The sequence below is a fragment of the Nuphar pumila genome, chromosome 2 (assembly GCF_984573655.1).
Source record: "Nuphar pumila chromosome 2, dmNupPumi1.hap1.1, whole genome shotgun sequence".
NCBI lineage: Eukaryota > Viridiplantae > Streptophyta > Magnoliopsida > Nymphaeales > Nymphaeaceae > Nuphar > Nuphar pumila.
The window spans coordinates 141826238-141838189 of NC_143250.1; the positions used below are offsets into that span (position 1 = coordinate 141826238).

The window sequence follows — 11952 nt, forward strand, 5'->3', positions numbered from 1 at the left end:
CTCATGATCTATGGTAGAAGTTACAGTTATTATTTGAGATTGTTGTCTTTAATGAAAATCTGGAATTAATAAACAAAGGTATTTTATCTTTGATGTGTTGTAGGATTTCAGCCTACTGGCTAATGTTAATCAGTTGTTCATATTCTGTACCAGGATAGTTTAATAGTGAACATGCCATTTAGTTAATCAAGTCTATGCTAATGTCAATACTGCAAGATTTTGACGTTCATCATTCAACTGCCATGTTTTCTTGTTTTATCATCTTTGCCCAATGGATTGCCTGTTAGGTACATAGCATAGGTCAACCATTGTTTATACTTTAAGGACATTGAAATGATAGAAATTATGTTTTAAATGTATTGCAAATGCATTATGTAGTCGTCGACTGCTATGAAAGTCTGGATCTTATTTGAACAACCATGGGAGGGATTGATATAGGTTTTATTAGGGGGAATCAACCTTTTAGTTACCAGGTGGTGATTTGTGATTTTCAGTTCAGGATATTAAGCTGCATGCAGATTTGTTGTTCAACTGCATAGTAACTTGTATATTAAGTTGATATTTAGTTGCATATTAAGCTGCATAATTTATGATGTTCAAGTGCATATTTCTTAAAATGATCCAATGCCCATTACGTGTATATCATTTGGAAGGTTCAAATGGCCATTAAGATGCTTATTCTCCAATGTTCTTATGCATGTTAAGTTGTATATTCTTCTGAAGTACTATTGCCTAACACTACATACTTGCTGAAAGTATCAAATGTCATCCAAGCTGTATTATCTTGTGGAATGTTCAAATGAGAATGTGTGGAGAAAAGTATCTAATTGTATTACCAAATCTCTAAGATTTCACTGCATGCTCAATAAAGGACACCAACAGTGTCCTTGTTTGTTTGGCGGAGCTTTTAATACATGCCATCCTGTGTTGAGATGTTACAAGTCAAAACCAAATGGTACGTTGTGGCAATTTGCTATTGAAGAATAAATAAATAATAATAATGATGATGAATGATGATTTGATAACCGAACTTATGGGTCGGTTTGTTGTGGACATATGAATGTCAAGCCAGTGTGTTGAGGGTCATGCATAGACCATCGAAGTTATGATGTGAATCCACATGAAAATGAAAACATAATATTGTTGCCCGACTGGTTTAAAGGCACCGGTTCATTCGTGCTTGACTGGTTTAAAGGCACCGAAGCACGTTGAGTGGGTTATGCAATCAATATGACAAAAGATTGGGACTGTTCTATACCCTTGGTAAAATGACTAAGGTTGGGAATTCTACTGTTGTGGTAGTAGAAGGAAGTTGGGGAAAAGCCCTGTACTTCGGGAAATAAATTAAATGAAAAGATTAACCCACTCAGATTCGGGCTTACCTTGGAGAGGGTAGGTGGTACAAAACTCTGGGGACATATGTTTGTTTTCGAGCGTAAAGCGACTCGTTGGTCCCAGTCCTCAGAGTTGGGGGACCCGGACTACCAAATGTGTCCTAGGTGGTAGCTCCATGTTCTTCTGCAGAAGTTAGGGATGCATCCTGTTTTGGTTTTGGCCTTTGGGAGTTTCTCTCGGTCACTGGCCGCTCCATTGGGATTTCAGTTTCAGTTAGAATGTTCGGGTTAATAAAACAACTTTGAATAATATACCCCCGAACGTTCTCTTCTGTAATGGTTGCCTTGGCCCGTGTGTACCCACGGGATAAGAAAAGATAAACAATAATTAGAACAACTAGGTATCACAGTGATTGGAGTTACTAGGGAGACATGTTTATATTCTTCCAGCATGTTCTGAGCGTGTGATGAAATGCAAATCCTAAAATGTGTGGATATGAAGTAATTGTGATGAAATGCAAATCCTGAAATGTGTGGATATGAAGTAATTGAATTCATATTGTGACCATTACCTGAAAGTGGTGCATGTTACTGTTATTGTTGTTGCATAAAAGCTTTACTTGCTTAATTATAGTTGTTGTATAACCTGCTTACTTACTTAGATGTATGTCTGTTATTGCTATTGCATAGTCTGCTTTACATGTTTTGGTATATGCTAAAGATTCACACTTGACACTCACATCACATGCTTGACACATGATATACCTGCAAGAAAAATTACAGTTTTTCTACTTAGACGTGGTAGTATAATTCCAATCAATTTACTATTTTTTTCAGGTAAAGAATATGGTTTATGAGCGACTGCAGGATGAGGCATCGGATCGAGATTTTTAGATTTATTGTTCTAGGGATCGCTTGAATTTATTGTAACTTTTAATGGTTCATATCATTCAAAACTATGATGATTTTCATTGATAAATAGAAGGAAATAAATGTGTTGGGTTTTCTCTCCACCGTAATGTCCTATATTATTTATTGTTTCTACTGTTAAAAAAAAATCCTCTTAAATTTGGGTTAAAATTTTGGGGCGTTACATTTGTGACTATATATATAAGGGTATATAGGGATTCCATTTGCTACCCTCGTGGGTAAGGAATAAAACTCACAGGGGGAGGTTGTTTGTGTCAAAATCTAACCTCATGGTTGAGTTCAGAATGGTCAAAATAGTAGGAATCAACTCCTGGATCAAAGCTTTTAGACATGAAAGCATGTTTTTATGAGGTTTGAAAATTTACTATATTGTAGGCTGTTGATTTTTTAACCCTTGTAAAATCTGACATATATGTCAAAAAACATGATCCAAAGGTTAATTTCTACTAAACTTGATATGTAGATGACATTCGGAAGGTTAGATGAGAAAAAAAAAACTGAAAAATATTACATTTTTTCACTAGGGGGCTCCTTGCCCATGTGGGCAGCATATATATATATATGAAAAAAATGAAAAGTATTACATTACCCCATATATATGTGTGTGTGTAAATGGGGTAATGTATCCTACCCTCATGGGTAGGAGTGTTAATGGGTCGGGTTTGGTTCAGACCCGACCCAAACCGTTCCAAACCCTATAGGGCCAGGGTTTGGTGATAAATAAGGAGGTCCGATTGGAATCTGAGTTAGACTCAAAGGGTCGGATTAATATATGAAGCCAAGTATGGTTTGTAAAATTTCATACCAGACCTGTGCCTGACTCGAGTTTCGACTATGATCCACAATTTTTCAATATAAAAAAAGATAAAAAATATCATTTTACCGGGTATGATCTGGGTATGGTTTCTCTTATGGTGGGTTCGATTGGACCAGTGTCCAGACCCGGTACCAGCATATCAAATTAGATCTGAGTTTGGTCACACCTGAGTCTGAACCAGAGTTGCCAGGCAGGGAAGCAGGAGCAGGAAGCGATGCAGGAAGCGGAAGCGAGCTTCCAAAATTTTAGGAAGCGGAAAGCACGTGACGACTTAGAAGCGAACCAGGAATCGTCTCAGAAGCGAATCAGAATCGACAGAGAAAGCGAGGGGAAAGCGAAAAAAGAGAAAAAAAGTAAGAAAAATAAAAAAATACAAAAAAAATAAAAAATAAGCACGCTTTCCAATTTTTTTTGCACTTCCTCACACGTTTTGGAAGCGCTACGTTTCACACTTTGGGGAAGCCTGCTTTCCCATATGGTATGGCGCTTCCAGTAACCCTAGTTCGAACCAAACCCGACCCGTTGATACCCCTACTCGTGGGTATGGACCCCCTAGTGAAAAATGTAATATTTTTCAGTTTTCAGTTTTTTTTCACATCTAACCTTCTAGATGTGATCTACATATCAAGTTTAGTATAAACTAACTTTTGGATCAAAGTTACCGGAAGCGCCATAGGGAGTGGGGAAGCGCGCTTCCCCAAAACGCTTTTCGGAAGCGCGAAACGTCCTGGGAAGCGCAAAAAAAATAATGGGAAGCACGCTTTTCCCTTTTTTCATTTTATTTTTATTTTTTCTCTTTTTTCGCTTCTCCCTCGCTTCCGAGACGATTCCTAGTTCGCTTCTAAGTCGTCCTAAGCTTCCCACTACCTAAATTTTTTAAAGTGTCTTCGCTTCCCGAATTGCTTCCTGCTCCCGCTTTCTCGATTGGCAACTCGTGCTTTGGATCATGTTTTTATGACATAAATGTCAGATTTTACGGGGGTTAAAAATCAATGGCATACAATGTAGTAAATTTTCAAACCTCAAAAATTCATGCTTTTATGTCCAAAAGCTAGTTGGTTCCCTACTATTTTGACCATGCTGTACGCATCCATGAGGACAGATTTTGTCAAAATAGCCCTCCCCTATGAGTTCTAACTGGGGGTTCCTTATCTATAAAGGTACCAAATGCTATATATTATCAAGATGTTCTCTTAAGTTGTTTTGATTTTCTAATGTTTACTTCATCTTATTAAAGTCATATTTTTCTACCTGACTATTTTAAACTTAAATATATGCTTGCTTAGAACAATTTTTGAAAAAACTTGTCATTTCAAATTCTCGGTTTAGAAAAACAAAAAAGGCAATGCCATGGGACACTGACTATCGAAGAAAAGCCGACCCTTGTAATATTGCACAATCATCTCTTCCACAGCTTCTTTATACATTGAACTTTTGATTAAATTTAAAGTAAAGAAATTGTGATGATGATGAAAATTTGGTCACTTGACAATGTTGAGTAATTGAATATAATAAATATCAAATAACTTCATAATGGAAATGGATTTTCATGTAGTGATTGTTATTACAGTGAAATAGAAAGCTAGGGAAATCTGGGTCTTCCAGATAGCAGTGGACATCATCTGGCAATGCTGTCAGTTTTCATTTTGTTTACTTAATACGAACCCTTGGATTTGGTTCTTCATTAAAAGTATAAGAAAGATTAAATCTTACCTACACATCCTCCTCCACCCTGGTTTCTTGTAAAATCACATGGATAATAATTGCTGAACACAGAAAAGAGGCTACAATGCCCTCTATGTAAGCCAACTTTTTTGGAGATGGTAGCATAATTGTTCAGGCCTTTCCTGTTTTTTCTTCATAATCTGTTTGTCTTGCAACTTATTATCAAACAATTTGAGGTAATATTTTATTACTTTGTTAACAACTGGATGTTTACTAGCATTGAGATGCATTTGCAGTTTTGTTATCTACCAAATGTCATACCCTTAAATTTACCTTTTTTTGTTTGTGTTCAGACATCAATTTGCTATGATTGAGATGTTCCCTTAAAATGGAAAGCATATGAAGAAAACTTTCTCTGGTTAATTATATTTAGTTTGACTCTCAGATCCTGTTAAACATGATTTTCAGGTATAAGGATTCCACCAAAACATCATTTAAGTCCTCAACTCGTTTGGAGTGCATGATGCAAGATTATCCGAAGACATTGTCTCCCTCAGCCAGGGTTGGTTTTACGGTAAATACATGCTGCAAACTTTGCTTATGTTATGATATGTTTTATGTAGTACATTCAGTATGGAAACATTTTTCTTAGTTGCACACATATCTTGAATGGAAGAATTTCTTTTCTCATTGTTAGAGAATCTTTCTGGAAAACATGGTTAGCTATGTAGAAAGTATGCTACAGATGAAGGGACTGGACAACTGCTATAATTTTTGGATTTAGAGGTGGCATATTCTAGAAGAGGATGCTTTGTCACAGCTTAAGAATCATCTTGGTTTCCTCAATCGAGGTTGTCTTGCTAACAGTAGAATTTGAAGTACTTGCTGTGCTTCAAATGGCATGTGATACTTATTCCGAATAGCAGTGTTCATTTATCCTTACCTACTCTTCTATCTCTATCATTCTCCATTACCTTTTATGCCACTACATACTGCTGTCTTCCTCATTGAGTATTCTGCTTGTCATTGTGATGATTATTTTGTGCATGTTTTACTAGAATTGCTTATATTGTTGTTCTCAATTCTTTTCATTAGTATGAGACTATAATCTTTTTGAGATATATGTGCATCAAAGTTCTTATAAAGGTGACCTGTAATGTGGTGGAACATGGGCTGTGTTGTGATTGAGATTTTTAACACTGTTTAATAATATGATGGTGCATTTTTCTCAGCTGGTCATATTCTACTTCATTCATCCATTGGCCTCTTAAAACAGTCCTTTCATAGAATTAATAGGTCACTTTTTTGCATTCTTCAACATATATCGTTAATGCAGATGTGTCTTGTCATTCAAATTTATTGATATTTCTACAATGTGCTCTGGTAATATTTTTTAAATATCTATTTTCTACTCATCCTCTTTATATGGAATCTCTGTGAGAATATTTTCTGGATTTCTGTCCTTTAGGTGATGGATACATGGCTGGCTTATGCACCTGTAAAGAACAACCCTGAAGATGCTGCTAAGGTACATCTTTGTCATTGACATTTGTCTGCATTCTTACTGCAAACAACTGTTATTTAGACTAGTTTCTATTAGGTGTATTTGCTTAAAAAATAGTTTGATTAAATTGCATTGCACCAGTATGTTTTGTTGTTTAATCAAACTGTTTGACCAAATTGTATTTTAGATTGTGTGAAGGAAAAATTGGATGCATTCTGAGGTTTTATTTTTCAAATCCGGCTAAAAATGATCTAATCGAATCGAAAGGTTCCAGGAAAGATGTCTAAATTTTAAATGCGACTTTGAAAATTAAAGAAATCATATACCTTTTTCCTTTTTTCAATTTACTGTTCACTATGATATGACATGATACCCCTCTAGTTACAACTTTGGAACTGCATCCTATTTGTTCTCTCATGATTCTGGTGATACGGTATAAATTACATGATACCCCTCTAGTTACAACTTTGGAACTGCATCCTATTTGTTCTCTCATGATTCTGGTGATACGGTATAAATTATACAAGTGTAACAGTTTACAGCTATTGGTGAACATATTCTAGAATTTTAACATTCTCTTTTTTCGCATTGGTAACAAAGACTCTTTTGCTTTATAATTGTTGAGTTTGTGGCTTTCTGCACTTTTTACGTTCACCATAGTTGACTCAACCTGGTTATGAAGAATTCTTTATTAGCATCTACGCAAGCATGGAGCTTTGTTTTGAGCTTGATGGTTTTCTTAACATTATGGACAGATGATGGAGTGGACCTGGAAAAATATTAAAGATAACTATACATTCTTAAGTTCAACACATACAGTGAACTATTTCAATAGACATAACGGAACGAGTTTGGTGTAAGACAATTCAGACATGAAAACAAGATTTGTTTTGTTTATGAACCATGATGAAACATCAATCAAGTACATGGAGTGTAAATGGTGATACCTGTTTACAAATTAATTGCACTATGTTCATTCAATCATGTAATGCATTTCTTTTCCATGTTTCAACTGCAGGTTCCAAAAGGAAACCCACATCACAGTGCAACAACTGGAGAGATGGCCATATATAGGGCAAACAGCCTTATTTTGCGGAAGGTACTTACAAGTGGATTTGATTTAGATTGCAATAATGCTAATGTGACTGAAACTTGCAGTTAAATTTTTTCTATAGTTTTAATAGATAAAGATCAAGTAGTCTTTTTGAAAACCAGTTTATATGTCAACCAATTAAACCATAACATGTAAGCTTTTTCATTATTTCCCCCCTTTATTTCTTGACTTCTGTTTCTCTCGTTTAGCACTAATCTTCACTAGAAACTTATTGAAAATTATACTCCTTGATCATTAAGGGCACGTTTGGAAGAAAGAAAGATGTAAGAAAAGTGATGCAAAATGGAAAATCCGTATGGATTTTCTGACCCTTCCAAATGAGCGACTTTTTTGTTGAGAGTTTTTCTAAAAAGTAGATTTTTTGATAGGAAACATTCCTCCAATGGGGGGAGGGGGGTGGAGGAATGTTCTACCAAGAGAATTTATTTTTACACTCCCACCACCCTCCTCCTCCTCTCTCTCATTTTCACATTTCCCCCCTCTGTTTTTCTCATGCTTTACAAACAAGCGAAAAACTTTCTTTTGGAAAATTTCTCATATAAAAAACTCTCATAGGCAAAACTTTCTTTTCCTATGAGAGTTTTTCTCTCTTCCAAACGTGCCCTAAAACAAAGCAACCTGGAGTATCATATTTAATCTCTATATATATAAACTTAATAATTGCTTAATGAGTAGTCTTTTGATATTTCCTGAATATCCACCCATCATATCTTAGAGCTTCAACCACATGAAGACCATTCTTGAAAGACATTTTTTGAATGAGGATTACACAAAGAAGGTTTTGTCGTATAGATTTGGGGGAAAAATACTGCAACTAACCTCCTGCTAATCAGTTGCTCTTTCAATTCCCTCTCATTGATGAAACAAACGGAGAGAAACACCTCTTCTAGCCAGTGAACATTTTCTTAGCTTTATTTAGTAGAATTATCTGACCCTTACAATGCACATCAGATGAACATAAAGAAAATAGGGAAAGTCTCTAAGCTTATCTCCTTATTGCAGTTCCACTTGGATTGAGTGAAACAGTAAAGAAATAATACTGAATTCAACACCTCGAATTCACCTCTAGATTTTGAAGTCTCACTGAAAAGCAGTGAATGGTTGAAAAATAGAGAAAGTCAGCATTGAATTGGATGAGACATAATAAAGCACTCTGCTAATTGATCCAGATGAAGAACACTGAGAACCAAGATGGTGCAGTACAAGAACTATTGGTGAACAAATTAACCATAGTCACAATATTGTTCTTGGTAATATCTTATCAAGGAAATTTCTTGGGATATTACAGTTTTGTAGAAATCTTGGAAATATCTGCATCTAAAAGAATGAAAAAGATAAAAATATGAAAAACAGATTATTTATCTACAAAAATTTAAATAAAAGGGAGAAAAGTGTAATAAAATAAAAAAGAATGTCACTTGGAGCATAAGAAAAATAGAAAATATCCTGAAAATAGGTAATAATGTTGCAATGTTGTTGTGATAACAATATGACACTTTTAAATTATTAATATTTTGAAAATATTGCAACATTTATATGCTTGGTTCTCTCATGTAACTCTAGGTCTTTTAGGAACATAACACGTAGTGCAATATTTCATGGGGGATCATGCCACAAATATCACCCTTGCATCTCTGAGAATGGTTAAGCTGTAACGGAAGCGACTAAACCATACTCCTTTATAGTGGTTTGAGCCATATGGCTGATACTCTGTAGTCCCTATTTCCTACACTTCGTAACATTTTCATGTCCCTGTTACCTAACCATGTTTTTTTCCATGTCCATTTGTTATAGCCTCACCTATCTATCAAGGAAAGCGTGGCGGAACACGCAAATTGGCTGTTGGCTTGAATAGGAATGGACTCATGTAGGAAAACAAGATTGCTTTCATAATTTCATTTTACAAAGAACAAAAAGGGAATTACTTATTCAAGATTATTATGAACTGTGAGGTACATTAATGTTCATCAAACATCGTATGGTTATACATATTTCTTTTAGGAATTAGTGTAATGCATCGGTATTGCTCTTTTATGATATGGATACATAGGAAACAATAATTTGTGGTTTTGGTTGAAAATTTTCCTTTTTGTGAGGAAAAAAAATGTGTGATGGTTGTGGCATGTCACTTTATCACACTTGGGGACATTTTAATTTGAATGATTTCTTGAAGGTTCTTTTCTCTACCCTGTTCATTTGAATATTCAACAACATGCTTTCTATAGAAAATGGTGCCTCAAACTGAAGTTGCAAAAATATTTTGTGTATAACATGCCCTTTGTGTTTGGATACCAGGCAGGTGCTCATGTAGCCGACCCTAAACTTGAAGTTTACAATGGGCAGGAGGTGGAAGTCTGGCCTCGAGTTGCATGGAAACCTAAATGGGCATTAACATTTGCAGATGTCAAGAGAAAAGTTGGTAGCTGCAGCATCTCCCAAAGGTCTACCCTTGTCTTGAAGGGTCCCAACATTTTTATCCAGAATCTTTCCTTGGATGGGGCACTTGTTGTCAGTTCAGTTGAAGATGCAGAGGTACCTTGATATGACATGAATTTCCTCAAACGATTGCATACCCTAGCAAGTCATTTTTATTACTCATGGTTTGCAAGCAAACATATCCTTTTGCAAACCAGCCAAAGCATGTGAATCATTTGTTCTAGAATCAAAACTCTCGTGCAAGAATAAAAAACTTATAGACGCAAACACTGAAAAATATGCAAACTCAGAAATCCATGAAACATGTTGGATTCTGCATGCTTTTCTTTTCTTTTCTTTCTTTTTGAGAAACGTGACCTTACATTTTTCACACATAAAGTAAGATCTCTCCCCCCTTTTGTTGTCCATTTGGTGCCTTTTTAGTAACGGATTCTTTTAAGCTTTTATGATGCATGAGGTTGAACATTTTATTTCGACATAAAACAAACTAATGCTGTGTTAATTATCCAGGTGAAATTAAGTGGGCATGTGAAGAATGAAGGTTGGGAGATCAAGTCTGTCGATTACAAGGACACTTCTCTTGCTGAGGAAATAAGGATTAGAGGCTTCCAAATTGAAAAGAAAGAGCAGTTAGAGCTAAACTACCCTGAACCAGGCAAGTTCAGTTTCAATGGTTAATATCTTGTTTGCCCTGTGCATGTAACTGTTGGATTACTCTAGCACATCACAAAGTCTTGGCACTAGAACAAGGCGGCATTAGCATCAAGTTGCAGAGGTGTCTGTTTAAGCTTCAATTTTCTTAAAAATAATTATGATATCTTTATCATATATGTTGGGGGTGAACTATAACATCATGTAATAAAACTTTTGCCTTCGAAATTTTTGTGACATTTGTAAGAGGTGGTCCTCTTGTCATGCCAATTTCTTTTTGGAAGAGGCAATCAAAGGCCACTGCAAGCATTGAATATTCTGCTTTTTTTTTTCCAAATACTCATCAGACGCATTGTTCCATTCTTGGTAATTAAGCATTATGCATATGCAAGTGTTAGAATCTGAATTCATGCATAATTGGTTTGGTGCACATCACTTTTCAGTTTTCAGGGAATGAATAGGTAAGTTCAGTAATGCATATGCTAGTAAATGAATAGGTCAGTTCAGTAATTTCGATCAATGACTGGTTTTTAGGGAATTAAAAAAATATCTTCATCTGCCTTGACCTTGGGATATTATGCACATATTTTAATATGCGTTCTCCCAAAAGAAAAAGGTTGTTTTGTCTGGATTGAGAGAGCTCAGGAGACTAAGGGTGGCCATTCGGGGTGGTTGCCCGACTGGCTTTCAGGAACCGGCCCGATTCGGGTTGGGTTCGGGCTGCAATTTGCAGCTCCAGCCTGAATAATCGGTCCGTGCCCTGCCCGATTAGATAATAGAGCTCTAATCAGGCTGGGCCCTTGTGTAAAAGAAATACACAGGGCCCGACAGGCCCTAACTGGGTTGGGCTGAAAGGGTCTGGCCTGATCCCAATCCGATCTCGAGTATATGACTGAGTTGGGTTGCGCCTGTTGGGCCCTGATCAGGCCAGCACGGCCCAATGGCCACCCCTACAGGAGACTATCATTTGAATAGGGGGAAGGAACCGTTTGGTGTCCCTGCAAAAATGATGCAGCGTCCTATTATTCCCCATTTTTGCAGGATATTGTTGCACCCCAAGGGCAAGGGGCAATTTGTCTGGACAACTCATCCAGGGAATGTAGTCAAATTCGGCCTATTTAGATCGAATCTACCCAAAGGCTATACAAAACGGGCTGATTCTCATTTTTCTAATATTTTTTTCAGGATGTTAGAATTTGTCTTTTTTTTTTTAAATTTTTGAATGGCGCTGTTATTTGATGGTAAAAAGGGGCCAATTCAGGTTTGATCGATGGTTTTTTTCATTTAAAAATAAAACCGATTCACCTAGTGAACTGATTTTAACATTGGATTCACACGAGAATCAAAACCATGAGAAATTGGATCACTTCTCAAAGTGTGAATAATTTTCTACTGGTTTGGGGTAGAATCTCAAATGTGAAGCATTCTCAGGTGCAATCTTGAGAAAATCAATCCTCGTATTTGAGATATTTTTACGGGTGGCCAAGCAAACATGGCTTAT

The 11952-nt window shown here is 36.2% G+C and overlaps 1 protein-coding gene across 2 annotated transcripts in view; it reads left to right on the plus strand.

The window, feature by feature from the left end:
- The window catches only part of USP (UDP-sugar pyrophosphorylase), a 38427-nt gene extending 27573 nt beyond the window's left edge, over window positions 1-10854 (plus strand). For both annotated transcript variants that reach the window (XM_089996978.1, XM_089996979.1), the window contains exons 13-17: window positions 5215-5320; window positions 6215-6274; window positions 7269-7349; window positions 9660-9896; window positions 10311-10854. In XM_089996978.1, the coding sequence (XP_089853104.1) occupies window positions 5215-5320; window positions 6215-6274; window positions 7269-7349; window positions 9660-9896; window positions 10311-10478 (652 nt within the window). In that variant the 3' untranslated portion in view covers window positions 10479-10854. The remainder of the gene's footprint in view (window positions 1-5214; window positions 5321-6214; window positions 6275-7268; window positions 7350-9659; window positions 9897-10310) is intronic.
- The last annotated feature ends 1098 nt before the right edge of the window (window positions 10855-11952 follow it).